This window comes from Pipistrellus hanaki (genome assembly GCF_964339955.1).
Source record: "Pipistrellus hanaki genome assembly, chromosome: 7".
Taxonomy (NCBI): domain Eukaryota; kingdom Metazoa; phylum Chordata; class Mammalia; order Chiroptera; family Vespertilionidae; genus Pipistrellus; species Pipistrellus hanaki.
The window spans coordinates 65,524,383-65,549,359 of record NC_140509.1 but is presented as its reverse complement, the minus strand read 5'-3'; the positions used below and the strand labels follow the sequence as shown (position 1 = coordinate 65,549,359).

General features: G+C 44.5%; 1 protein-coding gene across 2 annotated transcripts in view; it reads right to left on the bottom strand.

Annotated features, from left to right (window-relative positions):
* The window catches only part of NHSL1 (NHS like 1), a 192,229-nt gene extending 174,893 nt beyond the window's left edge, over window positions 1–17,336 (bottom strand). The window contains exon 1 of one of the 2 annotated variants that reach the window (XM_084890650.1): window positions 16,637–17,336. In XM_084890650.1, coding sequence (XP_084746776.1) covers window positions 16,637–16,928 — 292 coding nt within the window. In that variant the 5' untranslated portion in view covers window positions 16,929–17,336. The remainder of the gene's footprint in view (window positions 1–16,636) is intronic. The other variant, XM_084890652.1, reaches the window with a different exon arrangement.
* Window positions 17,337–24,977: the final 7,641 nt, after the last annotated feature.

Here is a 24,977-nt window from a genome sequence, read left to right as displayed (position 1 = left end):
AACAAAACAAAACAAACAAAAACAACTGGGTTTTATTCTCCCTTTTATCTGCCCAAAACTGAGCGTTCACTTCACCCAAAAAGGACATCACCAACCCTGAGAGGAAACATGAGACCCTAGAGACCCAGTTTCTACCTCTCCTGGAACTAGACAGGATGCTCATTTGGGAAGGACTGAGACCCAGGAAGACAGGCTGGGAACTCGGCCCCTGTCCACGCTGCTACCTTTCTAATCTTTCCCAGAACACAGTGGCCCTGCGATGACAGAATAAGAAATACCTTATTTGGGAAGAAATTGTTCACTGGTTGGAAATACAATGGGGGAGCAAGGGAACTGAAACTCAAAGTTGACCCTACCTCTGATAGCCAGAATAATAGTGGTATCCCCAACAGAACAGGGAAGGGGAGGGGGCAGTGTGGGGGAGGCGTTCTCTTTGAAAAGACAGGGAAACACACACATACAACGTGTCCAGGGGCTCTAGGCAAAGGGGGTGAACTGAACACAAGAGTAAACTCTAGAACCTTCTCAAAGTCCTTCTAAAACTAAGGAACTGTTTTAAGAAGATGGAGAGAAAGGGAAAAGAGAAAACCAGAAAAATTTTAGAGGGTGGAATAAGAAAATGATTGAGCCCACCTACCTGGAGACTTGAGAAACCAATTCTAAACCAGCTCGGAGGATAGCTAAGAACCTCATTTATTCTGCAGAGTTCTCAAAGTCCAGGCATTGGCGCTAAGAAATGAACTGATTTTCTTGGAAAGAGGCAACAGCTAAAATAAGGTTGGTTGAAAATTGCTTAAGCAATCTAAACTCTATGTGTCCCAATCCCACTCTCCTAACCACCAGTCACCGTCCCCAGCAGACTGGAGTAAATTCTCAGAAGAGGTTAAAACAGGGTTTACGGCTTGAGAATACAAGGCACAGTTGAGAACCTACCAAAAGCAGGGTTAAGTAAACAGATGCATTCTCAATGCTCTGGCCCCCAGCCTCCTTTCCACACAATCCCTGGAAAGCTGGAGGCCAGGATTTATCCTCTGACCAGCCTCTGATGCCCTAGAATTAGTGACAGCAGGGTTCCCGCACAGAGTCTGCCTACCTCATCAACAAGATCAGTCCAAACACTCAGATCTTCCCATTCAGCCTCCTCGTTCCCCCAACTAGAAAGTAGTAGACAACCAAAGACTGCCAGACACCTCAGAAAAAATCGCTAAACCAGAAACCAAAACAGAAAAGAAAAAAAAAAAAAAAAACCCTTAGAAGAAACACTACTCAATGGGAGGAAAACTTACAAAACTCACTAATAGTCTCAAAGAGATGAGGGGAGGCAGGACACCAATGAGCCAAGCGCAGGCTATTATATAAAAAGCACCGACAACAGCAACAAAAAAGCTCTTAGAAACTAAAAACCTGATGACAGAAATGACGCACTCCACAGAAGTATGGGGAGAAAGTATAAGGAATATCATAGAAAGCATTACAAGGCAATGACATAAAAAAGCACAGAGAAGACACAGTTTAAGGATCAGTCCAGAAGATCTAACATCTGACACCACTGAATGCGGAACCAAACAACACTACGATATAAGTGTAGAAGGAGGATATGGGGTGGGGATTGGATGGAGGGAAGGGAAAAAGCTAAATCCTCGCTTTGAGAATTTAGATAATAGACAATACTTTAAAACTTAAAAAAAATAATAACAAAACCAGCATGATGTTTAGAGATATGAAAATAAATTTCTTAAAAAGCAGTTAAATTTTTTAAATGACTACCTCATATCCATAGGTTTTTCACAGGAGCCAATCCCCAGGGCTCATTTCCAAAGCCATGAACCCAGCTCATCATCCAGGAAAATGCATAAGGCATGAAAGCAATCACCATAGTCCTTTACAGCCATTCAAGGAAGGGCAGAACAGTCTGACCGCCTCCGCCCTGCAGTTACTGATTGGAGTGCTAAGGACAACACATTACCTTCCAAGGGCTGCAGAGACTATCATTATACAACTTTATCACTGCCTCCTTGATTTTCCTTCCCCTTCATGGCCTTTCCTTTGACCACCCATCACTCAACAATAACACTTAAAAGTCTTTACTATCTATAACCAAGGAAAATAAAAACCAACATATGTTAAAAGAATACTTCATCTTGATCCAGATCCACCTGAGCAGGGATGTAGCCTCTTTCTAATACAAAATGGGGCACAAGTTGCATCTGAACAAAAGGAACATGAGAGGTAATTCAGAACACTCTTTCCAGTCCTTTCTGAAACAGATCTTCACCGTGGCTCAACTTAAAGCACTACACTGTGACTCAACACATGAAATATATTCCTTTCAAAGACTTAGTATAGTAAAAATATTTCTAGAGTATTCCTACTACCTCGTCTCCATTGGTCCAAATAATCAGGGGGAAAATGAATAACCAAATATACCACTTTGATTGGAATTTCACTGTAAAAACTGCCTATTTCCTGATTATGCGAAATACTAAACTTTAGCCATTCCTATGTCTTCAATGAGAATTTGCAAAGTGACTTCTGGGAGGGTGGGAGGGGGGAGATTTTACTAGAGAAAAAATACTATTGTTATTTGGACCTGCCCCATTAATATAAACAGACATTTATGTTGCTAAGATTTAAGTGACTAGAAGTTTCCCAGAGTCAGCAGTTTTTACCTCTTCTTCCCTCTCTCTCTCTCTTCATTTTTATAGCTACAAAGAAACCTGTCAAGATCCATTTCTGGCTACAGAGATGGGAAGCCCAGTTCCATATAACACAATCACTGCACAGTTCTAAAAGCTCTTCAATGAATTTTTTTTCAAAGTTCAAGTTGAAAAACAGAAGTTCATTTTCACTTTGGAAATCGAACTTGAAAGAAAAATGTGACCTCCCAGAATTTAATTCCTTCCGAGGAACTCCCTCAAGAACATAAATTGTTAAGACATGGCCACTTGGGGAAAACATTTTCGAGTCGTGTTTGACATGCAAAGCTACATGGGACTTGACAGGAATGATTTTTAACAAGCTCAAGTCTGTCTTTTCTTTGCATGTTCAACACGATTTAAAAACATGTACTTGACCAAAAGCTTGTTGGATTCCATAAACAGTTCAGGTCCCTTTACAGAGAATGCACAGGGGAAGTGGAACAGATCTTTAATGCTTTGCATAGTTGGAGTGTTATTTTTAAAACCCGCAATCTTTTCACAGAAATCAAATGTAAATGCATGTCCATATAAAGCAGATATAAAAGCAAAAATAAAAAAATTAAGTAGGCTTTAAAAACTGATAAAACTGCTCACCTTCATCCACTAAAACTCCCCTAGAAAAAAAAAACTAAAAGAGGCACTACTGCAAGCAGCCCTCTACTTACAAACAGATACAAGTGCTCTGTAGATGTAGGGGGTCCCCCCAAAATGTATACACACTTTGAATAATTATTCATTCCAATGGGTTAAATCTGAAAAGAAACGTCAATTGAGCTATCAGGAAAAAAGTGTGCATACATTTTTTACAATGACACCCTGCACATGTCAAATGCCCCACATGGACCTGCAAGTTGTTGGTTGCTGACCTTCGCTCACCTGCAAGGAATGCCCACAGCCAAGAACCTGCTGAGCACAGGGCCTGAGGCACTTCATCTCTACAGCCCAGAGACTATCCCAGCCCCTGCTTCCAAAGCTTCCCTCTCACACACTCAGCTCTGATGGAGCCAGATCACACAGCTCAGGGAAGGGGTTGGTCGGGAGGACAGAAAAACGTGGTCTTGTACCTATTAGCCATTTCCCTACAGAAATCTCTTAGATGATGATTAATTGGGCCCTGTGGCCCTGGAGGTCTGGGGGTGTCTATTTCAGGTTGGACAGGCTTTGGGGGGGCTGCCGGCACCTGGTCATGCTTTAGAAACATGGTTTATAAGAGAAAATGCATCACAAGCTCAAAACAACTTACAAATTATTATAATTTGACAGGTTTCTAAATTAGAGATTACATGGGTGATAAAACCAACCCCTTGGAACTCAACAAGCCAAAACCCCCAACGGGACTTTATCTGATCTCCGTTTGAAAAAGAGGAAAATGACATCAAAACAATCTCCCATCAGAGACGTAATTGAAACACTGTTTTCAGAGAGCATGCTGAATAAAAAGTTAATCCAATATTCCAGACCTTCATAACTAAATTAGCATGATGTTCAAAACAATGATCCAAAGTCTCATAACAAACCCAATTATCAAACCTGACATCAGCTATCTAGAAACTCAATTAACCAAAACACAAGCACACTCATTAGGAACTTCTACATTAGAGTCCAATCAAGTGATTAAGTCCAATCCTTTATTCCAATGTCTTAATTTCACTTACTACACTTACATTTTAAAATACACTCAGGGAAAAAAAAAAAAAAAAAAGTAGAAACAGTTTTTAAAAATAGCAAATGCCATTCCAAAGTACCCATCAGCTATTGTTCACTGTCCATTACCAACCAGCCACTGGTTTGCATATCTCATTTTATCCGCATAACAACCATGGGTACAGGGCCCAGTTTCACAAAGGAGAAAACTTACGAACGGAGAGGTTAAGTTATTTGTCCAAGGTCACACAGCTAATACGTCTTGTCTTTTAACCACGATGCTCTGCTGGCCTTTTATCGCCTGCTTCAATCATTTTTGACTTCTCCAAATTTGAGTAGATTATATTGTACTAACAGCTACTTTATGGATAGATCACATAAATAAGGAAGTAATCAATTGAAAGGCTGAACTATACTGGGTAAAACAAAATAGAATTCCTATACCAACAACCAACACCAGCTACTCAGTATGTTTCATGCTTATAAATTTTTTCTTATGCTTCTTCGAATGCTTATAACCCATCCACAAGTAAAATTTCCCATGGCTGCCTCAAGTGTTCCTACTTTATGTTTTTCAGGAAGCACTCACCAAAATATTGAAATAGGGGTTTTATGTAATCGGTGTTTAGAAGAATAACCCTCTCACGTTCTGTTTTGTTTAGCATGTATGTCCCTACCCTATGATTGTGGCAAGTCACTTCCCTGCTCTCTGGACGCTGCTTCGAGTTCCTGGGAAAAGGGAAAGCAGAGAGGCTTTGAGGACGATGAACAATCCAGGAGCCAGGTTACTGATCTGCAACTCGTGAAGGCCCACCAGCCAGTGTGCCTCTCAAGCACGCATTGGCAGGGCCTCAGAGGCTCTTCACAGCCAGCCGCTCATTGTTGCACGCTAATGAAGCATCAGTTCGTAAACCTGTATTGTCCTGGCCCAGAGGCAGAAGCTTCCAAAGGACCCTCTGGGGATTTCCTTTTGGCAGCTCCAGCCGGGAAAAGCACAACACAGCCTACGGGTCTCTAAGCAGATTCACTCCTGGCCCTAGGCCAGCTGATCCGCAGACAGTGGTTCTCAAACTTCAGCATCAGAATCACCTGGAGGGCTGTTAGCACGCAGGCTGCTAAGTCCACGGCCAGGGATCCTGATTTAGAAGATCCGGGGTGGGGCGAAGGTTCTCCATGTTCCCAGGAGACGCTGATGCTGCTGGCCCAGCAATCACACTTTGAAAACTGCTGATTTAAGTGAATGGTTCTGGGTCACGATTGTCTTGACGGATGCTACCAGCCAGCCCCAGTAGTTAAAGACATTTTCCATCAATAGTGGTAAAAATGCACTCAAGAGTGGAGTTATCAACCAGCTAGTATCCTCACTGCTTCTGATCCTCCATCCCTTGTTAAAGTAAACTAAGCAATGTCCTGGAGGTATGGGCTTGAGATAGCATTTTACACCGGGACAGTATTTAAATACTGCAAGGGTGGAGAGAGAGGGGAAAGTAAAAGATGAAAAAAAATTTTCCCTTAAACATATCACATAAAAATAAGCCAGAAAGCCAATGTGTGCCTCTGTCACCTGTCTTCTGACACGGGTCTGAATGCCTGGCAAAGGAAAAGAGGCCAGGATGACGGGAAGCATTAACAAAAAGACTTTGTAGTTAGCCACTAGAGTACCTTTCCTCAGTGCAGCTCAGAGAAGCAGACAAACATCATTAATTCTCCACAGATTCCCAAGAGCGTTGTCACCCGGGCTGCTAACTCACCTCCACAGGTTCTGTCATTGGACTGGTGGCACAATGATTTAAAATAATCAGAATAAAATGGAAAACATTTATCAACCCCTAGCCAAACTAAAAAATGTATCATTAGTAAAATTCAAAAGTTCACAAAGAGCCCTCGCCGGTTTGGATCAGTGGATAGACCATCAGCCTACGGACTGAAAAGGTCCCGGGTTCAATTCCGGTCAAGGGCACAGGCCCAGTTTGTGGGCTCGATCCCCAGTGGGGGATGTGCAGCTGATCAACGATTCTCTCATCACTGATGTTTCTCTCTCTCCCTCTCCCTTCCTCTCTGATTAAAAAAATATTTTTTTTAAAGTTCACAAAGATTAATTACAATTACAAATAAAGTGTTTAATCAAAGAACTCACCGACATCACATTTAGCTCTACTACTCACCAGCTGTGTGACCTTGGGTAAATTACTTTACCTCTCTGTGCCACTCAGTAAAATCAGTAAAATGGAGGTGATAATATGCCTCTCCTACAGTTTTTATTAGGATTAAATGAAACTAACATAGTAACTATCCAATAAATGTTAGCTATAAATAATGTCATAAATGTTCATGGAAAGTATTATTAATGTTATTATAGAGCAGACCTTGCAATTTGCAAATATATTTAGATTATGTAAAAAGCACTAAAGGCACTCAAAGACATTTCTCACACCCCACTTCACACCTTCATCTCCTGCACTATTATCATGAATGAATATGCCCGTCCCCCAGACTACATATTTCTCAATTAAACCAGCCAATATTTGTAATAAAAGGAACAAACTTCATCCCCATCCTTCCACAACCCAAGAACCAGTCACAGCAAGAGATCGCTGACAGAGCTTTGTTTTTAAATCTTATTGAGCTCAATCTAAATAGACCCCATATGTTGCCCAGAGCAGGCACCTGCCCTGGTGAGAAACCTGGAGGCAGATGTCTGATTGCCATTTTGGTGAATAGGGAAGGGAAAAGTTTATTTGTGTTCTAAGGGAAAAAGAAAAATATAAACTCGGAAGGGGGAAAAAAAACAAACACAATTTATCAGTACAACAGGCACACTGTTCAATTAAAGAACCAGTAAGGAAGGAGACAACTTTCTTTTAAATATATATATATATTTATATTGACTTTCAGAGAGAAGGGAAGGGAAAAGGGGAGAAAAAGAAGAAACATCAATGTGAGAATGGAACATCAATGGGCTGTGCTGCAAGAACCCTTACCAATCAGGAACGGAAACCACAACCTAGGCATGTGCCCTGACCAGGAATCAAACCAGCAACCTTTTAGTGCACGGGATGATGTTCAACCAACTGAGCCACACTGGCCAGAGCAGAAGAAAAGTATCTTTTGACTCAATGATCTGTTTGCTGTAAAGCTTCAAAGAACTGTCATTGTGGGTAAACAATCTTGGATATAAAAGATGTTTCTTTCTTTTCAGGGGACAGGAACAACATCAAAGACTTAGCAATCTACTGGACTAATTGACGGAACTCCCACATGTCTTCTCTTAGACTACCTGTGCGTGCAGTCAATAAATGCACAAATAACTGAATACAGAGAAGAAACCCCAGGAAGTGCCAGAAGAACAAACTTCTGCTCCCTTGATAACTCCCGTGTGAACACACAGGCTCCTGAAAGAACTCCGCTTGGAGCCAAAGCAAAACAGGAGCGTGTCAGAGACACACAATGCCTCTCCTGTTTAAAACACCCCCTGAATGTCTGTGGCCTGGGGGAAATCTCACAATACAAACTTCAGTTTACAAAGTCAGGACACAAAACTAAATGCAGGGAGGGATGTCCCCCGTCCTATTAAAAACACGATTACTGTCCTTAAAATATATAGATCCATACCTATCAATCTATCAACAAACAAAAATAAGAGGGAGGAAATGGATATTCTCTAGGTCATGATAGTTTATCTTTTCTTCACCTGACAAATTCAAAAATTATGATGAATTCGTATTAATTTGTATAACATACTTTGTAGAGCATACCATTGTATAACATACTCCGTAAGGCTAAAAGCTTTTTAAAGGTACGCAAAACTTTACACTGTAGGATGTGTAATTCAATGCATACATTTCTGTGTCCACACTCATGAATAATGCTTTAATTAGTCATTTCTACACGAATTCAGTGCCAACCTTTAGTCTGAAGCAAGGTAACAACCAAGGGAAAAAATAACGCAAGTGACTATAGCAGCTTCATTCCCATGGCCGTCTGTTGGCCTGCACTAGCATAGCATGCCTGGTATTGCAACCCAGGTAGTTATGACCATCCCAGTGAAATGAGCACACCAAGCAGACCTCATGACCCAACACATGTACTTGGCTTATGAAGTCCCTATCTCAGAGTAAAAGACTCCACACTGCAAGTCAGATGCAGCCTGTATCAGTGCTGGCTCCCTCCCGGCTCAGGAAGTATAATAGTTCACATCCAGCATGCAGGACAGACAGATAAAACACAGAAAATACCAGCTTTCCAATAACCTTACACTGTGGTACCACTAGACTCACCCACAGTGCACTTCCTGAGTGGGTGACTGTCCTGCCGCAGCAATGGGCAAGACTCCTCACACACAATACGGACTGGTGTTTCCAAAACTCGGTTCATCAGAACCACCTCAGGGTGCCTGTTCGCCAGGCCTCTTCCTGGCCGAGCCCCAGATTTGCTGACTCAAACTCCAGAATCTCTGGGGATCCGTTTCTAAAGGGGCCCCAGTGCTTCTGATGATTCAGAAACTGGAAAACACGGGATGAATGAAATAGTGTGAAGGATCGCCGAGTTCGAGATGCCAGGAAAAGCTGAGACTGAGCTGAGCCACGCCGGTTCTGGGAGGGAACAGGAAATCAGACAGGAGTAGGTTTAGGCTCTGATCATCCCCTGGGAAACTGAGGCAAAGGGAAACCTACGAAGCCAAGTGAGAGCTGAGCTGGGTCTGCAGTTCCTACAAACAGACGAAACGGAGGTGACAAGGGCTTTGAGAAAGAGGACATCGACATAGAGACCCCAGAGACGGGCCAGCTCCCAACCCTCACTCACCAAAGGCCTGGGAGGCAGAAAGAAACCACCCTTCACACACTCCTGTAGGGAACTACGTGTATACACTTCATGGATATATTTTAGGATCCCTGGGCAGAACTCTCTGGTTTTCAAATCCTAAGTATTTTTATGCCCGGCCAGCGTGGCTCAGTGGTTGAGCACTGACCTATGAACCAGGAGGTCATGGTTAGATTCCCAGTCAGGGCACATGCTCAGAGTTGCAAGCCAAATCCCAGAGTGGGGCATGCAGGAGGCAGCCAATCAATGTTTCTCTCTCGTCACTGATGTTTCTATCTCTCTCTCCCTCTCTCCTCCTCTCTCTGAAATCAATAAAAAGAACCAAACATTAAAAAAGAAGAAGAAGAAGTACTGTTATGTGTATGTCTGATACAAGCTCTCCTGGGCACTTGGTCAGCTTTCATCTTCCAAGCTTGAGCTGAGCAGCGTCACATGGGCTGGGCCATCTGAGGCAATCTATGGACATCAATGTACACACAGATGTTAACTCAGCCTTCTCTCTGTCGTCCAAACAACAGTCAGTGTTAAGTGTATGATAGTTACGAGCCAGGCACTACGCTAAGTAAGTACTTCAGAAGTGTGTCTCAAATTTCTTGGCCATCTGCTAGTAGTTTGAGAGGTTTCAAAACAAAAAAGAAAAGAAGAGGAAAAAAAAAAAGGCCAAAAGACTGAAGGTTTCTGCCTCCTCGGATATTTGAAAGGCTTTTGCCAAACCTTCTCGGTGTTTGGTTTTCCTCCTGCGAATACAGAACATCATCATTGGAAGAGACAGTGCCACAGAGTGGTCAGGAGCTAAGCCTACCTGGGTTGGCATCCCAGCTCTATCGCTCGCTAGCTGTGAACGTGAACACACAAATTCTTAGTTGTGTCACCTGTCAAACAGAAATAGGAAGAGTACCCACCTCAGAGAGCTGTGGTACAGACTGAAGTACTGGCCTACAGCAGATGCTCATTAGCTGTCTGTATTATTAGGCAATGAAAGTCACCAAAAAGCCAAAACCGGTTTGGCTCAGTGGATAGAGCATTGGCCTGTGGACTGAAAGGTCCCGGGTTCGATTCTGGTCAAGGGTATGTACATTGGTTGCAGGCACATCCCCAGTAGGGGGTGTGTAAGAGGCAGCTGGTCGATGTTTCTCTCTCATCAATGTTTCTAGCTCTCTATCCCTCTCTCTTCCTCTCTGTAAAAAAAGAAAAATCAATAAAGTATATTTAAAAAAAAAAAAAAGTCACCAAAAATACAGCCCAATACCAGGAATTAGAATTGTGCTGCTGCCCAAACATTGATATCAGTAATGTTACTGTTTGTTGGTGATAGTAAGTGCTTTCACAGACACATTACTTAATCCACAAGGAAAGGGACTGAGGCTGGGGCACCGCCAGGGCCTTTTCTCAGAAGAGCCTTCACTAGAACAGGAGCTCTGTCTCTTTTGCTACGACATTTGTCTCAAGTGCTGCTGACAAATGTAACACGTGAGAGCAAGATAGCCATCGGCGCCATCCTGCTGACACTGGACTTCAAAGCCTGCAAAATTCACCCATTCTGGGAGATGAACCAATTTGAGGAGAAATGGAATTAAATAATTAAAACAACTATTAAGTGTCTACTTTGGTGCAAACCATTTTATTTTATGTTTAAAATACAAATTTTAAAAGATATTAAAATGATAGCCAGTGTTTTTTCTGTTTCTGAATTTTCTTCCAAAATATTAAGAATCTCAAATATTTCTCTCATCAAATTTTTTTCATTTGCTAATCCCATGGTGAAATTTAATATTGGCTTTTCCTCTAATGTAGAAGAAAATCAGACTATTGCTAGATAAAACAATACAACCTACATGTAGATAATTCTCAATTATTGCATATCTGACATATGACAATGAACTTAAACAATTCTTTTTCACCCAGCAAGTGTGACTCACAGGTTGAGCAAGACCTCCCATGAGCCATGAGGTCACAGTCTGATCCAGGTAAGGGCACACGCCCAGGTGGTGAGCTCGATCCTCAGTAGGGGGCGTGCAGGAGGTAGCAGCTCAATGATTCTCTCTCATTACTGATGTTTCTCTCTTTCCTTCTCTCTTCCTCTCTCTGAAAACAATAAAAACATATTTCTTTTAAAGTATCATAAACAGTTCTTATTCCATAATGATGTTAGCACTTTTGAAAGATGAAGAGGAGGCCAAGAATGGACTGTGGAAGGAGAATACATAAATTTGAAACAAGTATCTGCCTGATGTGCTTAGAAAATGACTAACCCCTCTAGACATGATGCTCCCTGTCGGTAAAATGTGAGTTGAGTCTGTACAGTCATAATGAGTTTATTTCAGGCACAAGGATTTTTATATAAATTGATTTCAGAGAGAGGAAGGGAGAGGGTGAGAGACACACACATCAATGATGAGAGAAAATCGTTGGTTGGCTGCCTCCTGCACACCCCACACTGAGTCTGCAACCCGGGCATGTGCCCTGACTGGGAATCCAACCTCGGCCTCTTGGTTCATAGGCTGATGCTCAACCGCCCTGGCCAGGCCAAAAGGATTTTTTTTTTTAAATTCTTAATCACAGAAATCAGAGAGGGATTATTGATCAAAGTCATATCCATACAAGGCCGCTTAAGCTACTGCTGTTATCAAATAGTAACCCCTCAGAATTATTAAATGCTGAAGTTGAAAAACACCAGTAGAGGTAAATTTTGCATATAAGGAAACTAAGGCCTGGTGGTGGTGAGTAAATTGCTCAAAATCTGCATTAGAAAATGGCAGAGGTGAAGCCAGGCTCAAGGCTCCCAACTGTCAAGTCCATGAGCTTTCCTGTCTATTTCTCACTTCTCTGAGCGCTTGAAAACACCGTGGCTGCACCTGTTAAACACACGGACACTCTAACAAGGGCTTTGGAAGCCTCTGGGAACCCGTAACTTTAAAATTAGTTCCAGCCTAAACCCATCTGGCTCAGTGGATAGAGCATCGGCCTGCGGACTGAGGGGTCCCAGGTTCGATTCTGGTCAAGGGCATGTACCTTGGTTGTGGGCACATCCCCAATAGGGGGTGTGCAGGAGGCAGCTGATCAATGATTCTCTCTCATCGATGTTTCTAACTCTCCCTCTCTCTTCCTCTCTATAAAAAAAATCAATAAAATAATTTTTTTTTTTTTAAATGAGTTCCAGGCCATTCTTAAGGCCAAGCAAGTATGGGGCACATTGCTTCGTCTCACAGAGCCTCCTTCACCTGAGGGGCGTCTGCTCAGCTGTCAGTTTCCATTCATACATTTAGGGACCTTCTGGGGATTAGAGAAGGGTAGAGACCATATTCCTGTACCAACATCCTCCCAAGTATGTGGTATGTTTCAATAAAAGCAAGTCTTGTGCCAGTTTCACCAGAAATACAAACATTTATCAGCAGGGAGGTACAAGAACAACCCACAACCTGTTCTTAGAAGTGAAGTCTCCTCTGTCTTTAGAACTCTGACAAGCACCTTACACAGAAGGTCCATTCTGAGGGAGAAGCTAATATATTCTGACAGCAGGACAGCCAGAACTCTGGTTGGCTTGAGGGACAGTTCCTTGTGAGGTGGAACAATGCAGCTTGAGCACTGCCCAGAAGGTAAAAGGCTATCGTGTCTGCCTAGCACAGACTAGACAAACTCATACCTTGTTGACGCAGAGTGCTCATACAATGTCTGCCCACCAGCTGTCTGGAACACTATTCATTTCACCTATATAAACTGCTCAAACTCTCCCAAGGCCTTCATCTATAGGTGCACAGGCTAAGAACTCTCTAGGAGCGCTGTTAATATATGAATGATGCCCCCTACAGTTGTGCAACAAAACAAACCTCCCTAAACCTGGAACACTTATAGAATCTAGAGGAGAAAAGCTTGTGCTTTTCTGGCACTATAAGAAAAAAAAAAAAAAAAAAAGCCAACAAGTCATCTTTTCTCCTATTCTGTTTCAACAATTACATTTTACATCCATCCAGGAAATACGTAGGAAAGGAGTTCAGGTCTAGAAATCAGGAGACTCAATGGCTGTGTTAGGTATGCCTCTAACTGGTCCCAGAACTTCCATTTCTTTGTCCGAAAATGGATGTGATACAACCTTGGCGTCACTACCTTACAAGGTTTTTGAGTCAAATAATGAATATGAAAAACACTTTTCCAATCATGAAAGCACTGCATAAATATGGTGCTATTATTCCTTATAAACAGAAACAAAGCCCACGTGGCTGAGAAATCAAACAGGGCTATCAGCTTGGGTGTGTACCGATTTCTCCACAGCAAAGTCTGCTTGGACTGCTGACAGGGCCAAGATGCAGCTCTCCACATTCCTGCTGCTGTCACTATTTCCAATGAGAACACGCCAGTATTGTGTCAACAAAACAAATGCAGTTTGACTTTTATAAAAAGGAGCAAAGTGGTGGTGAAGCACAAACGCTTTAAAAGGCAGAAAGGTTTTTTTTTTCTTTGTTTTTAAAGTAATTGTCTTGCTCACTTAAATTTGCGGCAGTCAGCAGAGTAACCCTTCCCGAAAATGTTTAGTTATTTTTCCTGACACCGAGCACCAAGAAACTATATATCAGTTCAATTCAAATATCTGTAGAACTATCTCACACCAGGCACTGTTGTGACCCAGCCATCACTGATCTCATGGAGCAGAAGTGAATACATAATTGCAGTCCACGCTGTTAAGTGCATGGAGGTGCACACCGGATGCCCTGCCGGATGGGGTGGGGGCACCCCTTCAGCCTGGGGGTTCACGGGTAGCATTAAGAGAGGCCTTAGGAAAAAATAGGGGGGGGGGGGGAACAGCAATGTGCATTCTTCCCAATTTATGATAAAAAAAAGATTTTTAGTGACTTTCCACCCATGAGATTTTTGAGGAATGGCTAACTTGATGAAATACTTCTGAAAATCCTTGAGACCAGCAGGACTGGCCCACAGGCCTAAAAGGCTACTTCTGTACTGCAAAGATAAAGCCCACAGGTTTTTAAAAACAGCTCCATTCACACCCTTTATTATTGACAGAAACCCATCGAGTAGTGAAATATGAAGTCTCCTGCTGCAGGCTGCCTTCCGTAAGCTGCTCAGTTTTGCTACGTGCTCCTCGGGAGACTCCTTAAAACGTTTATCTGACAAGAAGGAGTGAAATGAACAGTCATAGCTATCCTTGGGGCTGTTTGTTAAATGCATGTGAACTTTGTTTCCCGTTTCCACATGATCATAAACAGCGGGACAGCCGATGACCCTCTCTAACCACACAACCTGGGGCCAATCACCAACTCTCTCCGATTCCACTTCCTCTCTTGTTAAGAACCCATGAAATATACACCTGAAACTAATTCAAAATAATGCTGAATGCAAACTAAAACTGAAAAATATTATTCTTTTTTAAAAAGAGTTCATGAAATTGATGGCCGTTACAGATAACTCCAACTCATGTCTACATGTCCATTCTAATGAAGTATGTTATTCTGAAGACCTGCCTAAAAAGGTATCTAAAAATGACTTTTTAAAATGTAGCTTTTACAGGAACAGGATTAACCGCACCTCTTAAAAAGAATCCTAACAGAGGCTAAATGAAATGAATACATGGTTGTTTCACTGCGTGTTCGCATATAAAAAGTGTGTGAAGGTGAAAAACCACAAAAACTAATGTCTTCATAGTTCAACTTTCTTCTCTGTACACGTACTTCTACTCTGAGACATAATTACATTCAATAAAAGCCTTCTTTCTTGATCATAAAAAAAAAAAAATGATGAGCCAGGTTTTCTCGTACGAAAGCAAAGCCATTTGAGGTTCAGACGATTTTAAAACTTGTGAAAAGTTTTCAGAAGAGTTATGACAGTCCCTTAGGACAACCTCTGTTGATGTAAGGAATTTAGGGGATTTGGGCTATTGGTGCGTATGTACACAAAGAGGGAAAAGTGATATGTTTAAACATAAAACTAAACTAGCACAGGAGGCGTTCGTGACCGTCAGGGAGTTTTGTTTTTTTCTTGTTTCTTAATCCCCACAATAGATCAGTTTACCTAGTCGATCTGCCTCATCACATCATTCCTCAGGGGTGAAATTCTCCTTCACCCACACAATGACCGACACTCTACACAGAAAAAGCACAGAAGCAACTAGTGATTACTACCAAGATGACCGTGACATTGCAGTAGGGCTGTGTATCCTGATGCCTGAGATCATTATTCACATTAAGCAGAAATACTGGATTTATGTTCAATAACTTTATGAGACCACTTTGATTCCCCCTCTTTCTTTTTTTTTTGGTTGAAGTTGGGGGGTGGGAAGACTCCCTGGTTGGGATCTATCCACAACTTATAAGAAAGTGCTGACAGCACAATCAAAGAGATGAATTGTAAAATGTGCAACCATCACACCATAACTTCACGACTCAAAGGAAGATGTAGTCTAGCAGGCAATCTCACTCGCACTACGTAAGCACTGTAAACTTGCACTCTGCTGGGTGTCAGGTAGTTAAAGCAGAGCTAAGTTGTTCCAGCAGGGAAACCCAGCTATTCCAGGCCGCACATAAAGTGGTAGGAGGCAGTATTTCCTCCACAGCTGCTGACATGTCCGAGTGGGTTACCCCAACGTCTCCCCTCCCACCCCGCAATCCATCCATCAACCGGCTTCCATGTACTCTTTTACGCTGAGGATTAGGATCAAGTCCACGTACGAAAAAAAGGGGAGAAACCACATGAACATCACACTCCAAGTTCCTCTCTGCTTCGGGCCAGCAGGAAATTCCAGTTACTTCATTCACTGAGCTAGTTAGTTAAGCGGCACGTATGAAATGGGTCTTTGGAGAGATCAGGATGTCAAGACTTAGGACTGGCTTTTCAGGGTTAGAGCAGGTCAGACAGAGATGAATGGGCATTCAGAATCTGGGCTCAAGGTCAAGGCCCTGTGAGTCACAAGAGATAGTTAGGGATAGGCAGAGAGAGACAAAAATGAGCACCCAAAAGAAAAAAGAAAAGCTTAAACTCAAAGTCTGCATACTTTGGTTCGGTCGGTGAGAACACCGGTAGTACCTGGTGGGCAGAGAGGGGACAGCAGCTCCCACGCGCCATGAGACAGATCCCCATGAGATTTTTTACAAACATCCCCCCTGGCGTCTCCAAATTGTAATCATGATATCAACTGTACCCCTGGCTCCTGGAACCCGCTACCTTCCGCTGACCCTTTGCCCGGGATCTTGGCCCCAGGATCTCCGAGACCCGGAGAGAAGCACGGACAGGGGGACAGGACTGCCAGCCAGACGCCCACTCCATCCAGGAGGCCAGGAACCTCCCAGGACCCCAAAGACCAGGGTTGCCGCGCGCGCCCCGACACCTGCACGGCCGCTCGGTCCCGGGCCAGGCCGTCCCCGCACCCGGCAGCCCCGGAGCCGGCCCCGGGCCGCCAGAGGGCGGGCGGGAGCCGCTCCCGGGCCGCCTCCCCGCCCCGCTCCCCTCCCCCGCCCGCCACTCACGGATTCTCACTCGCCGGTGGTCGAGGCGCGCGGCGGCGGCGTGCAGGTCGTCGAGGCGGCGGTGCAGCGCGGCGGTGCGGCGCCCCAGCGCGGCCGCCTGGCCCTCCAGCTCCCCGAAGAGGTCCCCGGCGCAGCGCGACAGGCCGGCGAGCTGCTCCAGCAGGCGCACCAGGGCGTGCGCGCTGACCTGCTCCAGCGAGCGGAAGAGCGGCGCGCCCGCCGTCCCGGCCCCCGCCGCCTCGGGCGGCCGGTGCAGCCGCGCGGGCTCTACGGTCCTCTGGTGGAAGGGCATGGCCGGCCGGCGATCGGGCTCGGGCTCGGGCCGCCGGCGCCGGCAAAGCCCTCAAGCCGCCCCCGCGGGGCGCGGGGCGCGGGTCCGCATCCAACACAAAGAGAAGTCCCGGCGGCCGCGCGGCGCCCAGGGGCAGCCCGGGGGCGGCCGCCCGCGGGGAGCGGATGGACCGACGGGCGCGCGGGCGGGCGGGGGAGCGGCGGGGAAAGGCTCGGGACGATCCAGTCCGCCCGGGTGTCCTGCCGCCGGGGTGTCCTGCCCCGGGGTGTCCTGCCCCGGGGTGCCGGGCCGCGCGCCGAGGAAGCCGCGGGGGCCGCTCCCGGGCGGGCGGGCGGGGGGCGCGGCGGCGGCGAGCGGAGCCGCGGTCCCGCTGAAGTTTGCTGGGCGGCAGGAAAGCGCCGGCCGCTCCTTCCCTCCCTCCCGATTGGAGAGGGAGGAGGAAGCGGGGGAAGTGCCGCCGACACCGGGCGCGAGGGAGGGAGGGGAGACGAAAGAAAGGAAAAGGGGAGGAGAAAAGGGCCGGCCCGAGCAACCACCTGCGGCTCCCGCGGCAGCCGCGCCCCGCGGGGAGGCGGCGGCCGGCGCTCCGCGCCCGGGATCGGGCCGGGGCGGGTCCGCCGCACGGCCCGGGGGCTCCCGCGTCGCCGGCCCGTCTCCCTCCGAAGCCCCCGGCCGGGGGATGGGGCGCCAGGGGGCGGAGGAGCCGGGGCGGCCGCGGCGACACCCGCCGGGCTGCTCACCTGCGCTCCGCCCGCCGCGGGGACCCTGGAGTCGGGGCGCCCCCCGCCTGCGGGAAACGCCGGGGAGCCCAGGGGGTCCTCGTCTCCCAGTCCCACCCTGGAAGGCGGCCAAGGCTGCTGGGCGCTTCGGTGAACCTAAAAGCGGACGTTAAATCGTCCAGTAGCCAAGGGTTAGGAGTCCTCCCAATAGGGAAACCCTTTTTTTTGGGGGGGGGGGGGGGGGGCGGGACTGGAAGGGTTTCAATAGACTTTTTCTTAACAAAGTGGCTCCCTCCGTCCCCAACTGGAAAGGCCCTAGCTGAAATGTGCCAAATATGGGTTTTCCCTCCCAAGCATGTGAGTGGGATTGGGGAAGGGAGGGGTGGGGGTTGGAACCCTGAATTTGGCGCCTGGGAGATGATCCAGCCAAGTGTTCTTGAGATCACGGTCATGGGACACCCCACTAACTCAAACCTCGGTTTAGAAGTATTTGAGGAGACTGGTGCCAATACTCCCGAAGCTAAAATCCCACTTTAGCTTTATTGGTCTTTGCTCGGAAAAGGAATCTCCGCTTCTTTGGTCTCTGCCCCCCAAGTGACCGGAACTGCCGCACTGTTGTTGGGTTGCAGTGTGGGCAGGTGTCCCAGAGCTGTGCTGATTGCACTGCAAAGTGGATTCCCTCTCGAAGAAAGACAAGAAGTGCAAGACAAACGGACCTCAGAGAGCAACTCCACACAAAACTTAGTAGACAAAAGTTTTTCCTTTGTACTGCTGGTCATTTTTTACAATATGGCCGATTATGGTCTTTCTAACCACCTTCAGGGTTGTTATGAGGCACAAAGGAGCTGCTGCTATCAATGAAAAAAAAAGAAAAGAAAGAAAAGCTGTAAAATTTATGAAGCACTATATCAGCATCAGGTAGAGTAAAAAAGGGTGCAGTTTTGTTGAGTGCCTGCATGTGAGGCACGGGCTGGAGATATGTGCAAAGCTAGCTGGCTCCCAACCTAATGGGCCACAAAACACCTTTAATTCATATACAGTACAATTCACCTATTTAAAGGGGACATTTCAGCGGTTTTTAATACCATATACTCACAGTGTTCTGTAACCGTCACCATAATCAACTGTAGAACACTTTAATTACACCCTCTATCCACTCTCTACCCCCAAAAAAACCCACAAACAATTCTCTTTAATACTCATTGTTTGTATAGATATTTCATATAAAGGAAATCATACAATGTGTGCCCTTTTGAGTCGGCCTTCTTTCACTTAGCATAAGGTTCGTCCATGTTGTACCTATATCAGTACTTCATTCCCTCTTAATGGTTGAGTAATATTCCATTGTATGGATATACCACATTTTGTTCATCCACGGATGGACATATGTTTTCCTTTCTCTTGAATATATACCCAGGAGGAGTGTGCATTATATCATAACTATGTCTAACTTTCTGAGGAACTGACTTTTCCAAAGCAGCTGCATCATTCTACATTCCCAGCCTCAGGGTATGAGGGCTCCAGTTTCTCATCCTCTCCAATATTTGTTCTGTCTTTATATTGATAACCAATATCTGTTATCAATGAGTGGTATCTCATTGTGGTTTTGATTTACATTTCCCTTGATAGCAATGACTTTGAGCATCTCTTCATGTGTTTATTGGCCATTTGTTTATCTTCCTTGGAATAAGATTGCATACATTTGAATTAATGTTCAGACCTTTAGCCCATTTTTAAATTCAATTATCGTCTTTATTATTTAGTTTAATAGGTCTTTATATATTCTACATACATGTCCTTTAACATGTGTAACATTTACTTACTAATTGCTTTAACATTTTGCTGTGGTTAAGCGTTGTTTTTTGTGTTTGTTTTTTTTTTGTTTTATTTCAGAGAGGAAGGGAGAAGGAGAGGGAGATAGAAACATCAATGATGAGAGAGAATCATTGGTTAGTTGCCTCCTGCATGCCCCCCACTGAGGATTGAGCCTGCAACCCAGGCTTGTGCCCTTGCCTGGAATCAAACCTGAGGCCCTTCAGTCCGCAGACTGACACTGTCCACTGAGCCAAACCAGCAAGGGCAAAGCATCCTTTGAGACTGTCTTCCTGATCTGAAAAGAAATATGGTTTAACTACAAAAATTAATACAGTATTCAAGGAGCAAGGAATGTTTGTATATTTGCAACCCTGGGGGCAAAATCAATAGAGTCTTTTTGATAAAAATGATCTCACGGCTCCCGAAGCTGAACTTAAATTCTATATGTAACCAGAACATTGAATAAACAGGATTCGTGGAGTGTACACATAAAAGCAACTTCATTTTTGTTGCCTACTGTCCCTTTAAGAACCAATGCAATGCGGTTGTTCTTCCGCTTCTACTGAATGGCAACTCAAGCAGTCCCATAACTATTTTGCTCTCTCTAGGTAATAGACAATCCTACTGTTACTTTAAGAGATAAGATGTGCTCTCAATTCAGTACTGATGCTCCTCACCTTATGATGGGGTTACATCCCCATAAACCCACTCTAAGTTGAAAATGCATTTAATACTACACTGTGGAGTGGGCTGCTTCCCCTCCTGATGATGTGGTTGGCTGGGAGCTATGGCTTACTGTCACTGCTCAGCATTAAGAGAGAGTCTCCTACAGTATATTGCTAGCCCCGGAAAAGATCAAAATTCAAAGCGTGTTTCTACCAAACATGTATCACTTTAGATTCATGGTAAAGTAAAAAAATCATAAGTAGGGGACCATTTGTAATTACATAAAACCTTTCCCCTTTCCTGGCTAGGGCTTTTTAGAGTTAGGAGTCAGGGCAAAGGGCTTGGTCCCACTCCATCTCACCCTCTCCCACCAGCTTGCTAACCATAGTTTGGGGAGGGAGGAATGGAGACAGCAGCAATGTGTACTGGATGGTACTCTGACAAAATGGCATCACATTGCCTGGGCCTGGGCATATTTGAAGCTGACTTTTTCATAAACACTTTTGGGGTCCTTTACTGGGAATATTTGACCATACCTCCTAAGACACAGGCAATGCATTCCCTTTTATTGCTTATACTACCTCAATCCTGATTTTCCTTCTCCATGAAGATTATCGCTGTTGCCGTCCTACCAACTCTCTAGGTGAGACCTTTTAGACAGAATCCCTTTTAAACTGAGCTGGGGCCAACTTTCCTACTGGAGACTTCACATATGGTCTCTGAGATCCACATACCTTTTTTTTTTTTTTTCCATTATTTTAAATTTTATTGGGGTGACATTAGTCTACATGAGCATACAGGTTACATGCGTAGGTTACTAATTTACACAATCTGTATATGTGCCCCCTACCCACCCAAAGTTAGATCTTCTCCTGTCACCTCACATACCTTGTAAAAGCTCACAGCTGAAAGATAGAACAGTTCCCTCCCAGGCATGGCCCTCTGCTCTGCTGCCATCGGTTGCAGTACCTTCCTCAGTGGGAGTCAGGCAGGAGCGTACACCAAGCTCTGGGTGCTTTGGAGGAAGTGCTTCTCACTTGGCTTGGTGTTAGATGCCAGTGCCCCAGCCCATTTTGGGGTGAAGGCAAGACTTCCACTCTTATCTAAAAATCCTCCTCCCCAAACCCTGCTGACAGTCACCTGACTCTTGTGCCCTCTCTATGAGTGTCCATCTATGCCCACACCATAGTCCTTATCGCAACTCATTTTGCTATCTGATATCTGTCATTTCTTAGTGTACCAGTCACAACTTCCCATTGAACAGCCGCAAGTATACAAAACAGAACCAAACATTATACCAACTTATCCCAGGAAGACTGTAATCAACCAACTAAGTTAAAGGAAGTGGTTAGAAGAAACTAGTCTGGGAGGAAAGAGGTTTGGTGTGACATGCAGTTAGAAGCGTCTTTGGGCCAGGTAAAAATCTGGGGTGGGATTCAGGTGAGGATCTAAGACATAAATGTGACCCTTACACAAGAACAGGTGTCCTAAGCGCTAGTGAATGAGGATGAGCCCATGAGAGAGAAAGCTCCCAGCCAGGGGGCAAGAGGAGAAGGAAGGAGCGCTGAAGGGAAGAGGAAGAGGAAATCTGAGTGTGACCTTTGTCAGTCCCAAGGTTAGAGAGGCTTCAGATAAAGTGGTCAATGGAGGCAGAGAGAGGTGGGCAGGGAAAGGGTTACTAGCAACCTTCAAAAGAGCAACTGTATTATGACAGTGGGGGCAGAAGCCAGATTTCAGTGATGAATAAAGAGGATATACTGATGATAGAACTGGAACATTTGTAGAGAAAACTGCCAGGCAAAGAAGTTCAAAAACTAGTTAGATGAACCAATATTTGAAAAATATTTTCCCTCACAATAGTGCTTAAAAGCCTGGTACGGCTGAGACTGCCTACCCCACTGGGCCATCCTCTCTCTTACTATGGACAGGACTCACTTGTTGACCAGAATGTCCAGCCTCTTGAGATCAGTCATCACCCATCCATCCCATTCTGTTCTGACAGTGATGGCTCAAGGGTGGCCCGCTTCTAAGCCAATGAAAATTGCAAGGAGAAGGGGGAAGCTTCTGAGAAATAGTCACCTCTCTCATGAGAGGAGAAAAGAACAGCTCCTCATTGTCATCTTCCTGGTCAGACCTCTGCCTCCTGCCTTCGGATGCACGCAGGTGAGGATGAGATGTCTGACACTGTGCCAGGATCTGGAGACCAAGGAGAATCAAAGCACCATGCAAAGGACTCCGAATACTTAAGATGTAAGTCCTGAGGCCTGGAGACCAGTGATCATTAACATGACTAGGAGCTCCTTAGAAATGCAGAATCTCAGCCCCCACTGTCTCTCATCCACGGATTAAGTGGGGATCTACATTCCCCAGCTGGCTCACTTGTATTTTCAGTTTAAGAAGCGCTAGTTTAAATTCCTGTTGGTTGGGATTTTCTGTTGCTTACAGTTAAATATATAGGGATTTATAAGAAGTAGTAGGCGATCAAGGGATTGAAGACTCTGGAGGGAATTAAATGAAAATGGAAGGAATAGACCAAGAACACAAGTAACGTTATCAGGTGTCCTAGGTCTCCGTAAGGAGATAGCAGAAATCATCTGTTTGGAGTAGGTACAAAAAAGGAAATGGGGGGGGGGGGGGAGCGGGGGTGTTAGGGACTCAGCAAGTGTCATGAATAAAAGAATTGCTGAATGAGAGCTCAAGTAAGTTAAACAGCTTGAGTAAGGGGGGGGCGGGGCACTAGGTGTCCATGGATCTATTTCTGTACCCTAAGACCTCCAGAACACGATAGCAGATGTTTGCAGATTAACACCGAGGAAAATTGGGGGGTGGGGATCAAGGTCATGATTTAAAGACTGACTAGGGAGTATGAGGTGGAAAGAAAGCAGTGGACAAAAGTGAGTTGATGGCTTGGGTACGGAGGGAGAATGTCAACCCTGCCTTCCTGGGAAGGTCCAAGAGAATGTTTAGTGGCTGTAGAAGATTAAAAGAAAAGAAAAAAAAATAGCCAAAACCGGTTTGGCTCAGTGGTAGAACGTCGGTCTGCGGACTGAGAGTTCCCAGGTTCGATTCTGGTCAAGGGCATGTACGTTGGTTGCGGGCACATCCCCGGTAAGGGGTGTGCAAGAGGCAGCTGGTCGATTTCTCATCGACGTTTCTAGCTCTCTATCTCTCTCCCTTCCTCTCTGTAAAAAAATCAATAAAATATATATATTTTTTAAAAAAATAGGCAAGAATGGGGGGCATTAGAAAAGAGGGCACCAAATCTGAAATATCAAAGATAGAACAATTGACGTATGATTGTGTGAATTGGAAATTGGAAAAAGAAATGTTCTTAAAGGAAAGCAAACTACATTAACTAGCCAGGAGATGTGTGATTGATGTTTGGTTGATAATTATCCAAAAGGTAAAAGCTAAAATCTATCTTTTAACAGAAATAAAATAATTCATTCCATTTGAAAAATATTTACTATAGTGCTTAATAAATCTTTTTTCCCCCCTACAGTACTCAGTAAATCATAAAAAGACTCAAACTTAAATGATAATAGACATGCACCGTCACCTCAGGGGCTTCTGATAAAGACTGAAGCCAACTCTACAAGTTTCCTCAGGCTGCTGTAATAAATTACCAAAACCTGAAACATCAGAAATGCATTGCCTCTTTGCTCTAGGCTCCAAGTCTGAAATCAAGGTGTCAGCAGAGGCCTGCTCCCTCTGTAACCTGCAGGGGAGAATCCTTCCTTGCCTCCTCTAGTTTCAAGTATGATATTTGCTGACAATGCTCATGTTCCTTGGCTTACAGATGGAAGCATCATTCCAATCTCTGTCTCCTTGTCACAAGCCATCTTCTCCCTGTGTGTCTCTGACTCTCCACTTATAAGAACACCAGTCATAATGGATTAAGGGCTTACCCTACTCCAGTAAGACTTCACCTTAACTTCTTACATTCACTAAGATCCTATTTCCAAATAAAGTCAGATTCTGAGGTACTAGGGGATAGGACTTCTACATACCTTTAAAAAAAACAACATATATATATATATATATATATATATATATATATATATATACACATACATACACACACACACACACACACACATATATATATATATAGGTATATATATATCTATCTATATATCTCTCACTCTCTCTCTCTCTCTCTCTCTATATATATATATATATATATATATATAGAGAGAGAGAGAGAGAGAGAGAGAGAGAATCATCGATCAGCTGCCTCTTGCACACTCCCTACATGCCCTTGACCAGAATGGAACACGGGACCCTTCAGTCCGCAGGCCGACACTCCATCCACAGAGCCAAACTGGTTTCAGCTAATTTTCTTTCTTATTAAGTCTCTAGAGAAAAATCTACACTGAAGGGAAAAAAAATGCTTTCAGATATGTATAATGCTTTCAGATATGTATAATTAAGAGATGTGGGAGAATGTCTTCATTTTCCCCACATCTCTTAAAAGGGCTACTTGTAATTCTGGCTATTTTGCATTTGATGGTACAACAATGAACAATTCTTACTATTTTGCATTTGGAAAATCCAAAATGGTAAGAATGGTAAGAATTGTTCATTGTTGTACCATCTTCAATCAATAAACTTGATAAGAAAACTCTGCCAACAGAGTAATTCATCAGCTTGTGCAGGTAATTGATTATTTGCAATGCTGCCCATCCCCAAGGATCAAAACCAGAGAGCTTTTTCAGTGATTTGGGAAACTGGAGTGCTCTCAGAAATTTCCACGGTAATATAACCTCGTCACTATGAGTTCACTGTGAAGATAATGAAGCAGAAGCCTCGGGGACCTTACCAACATGTTCACAGGATCACACATGTT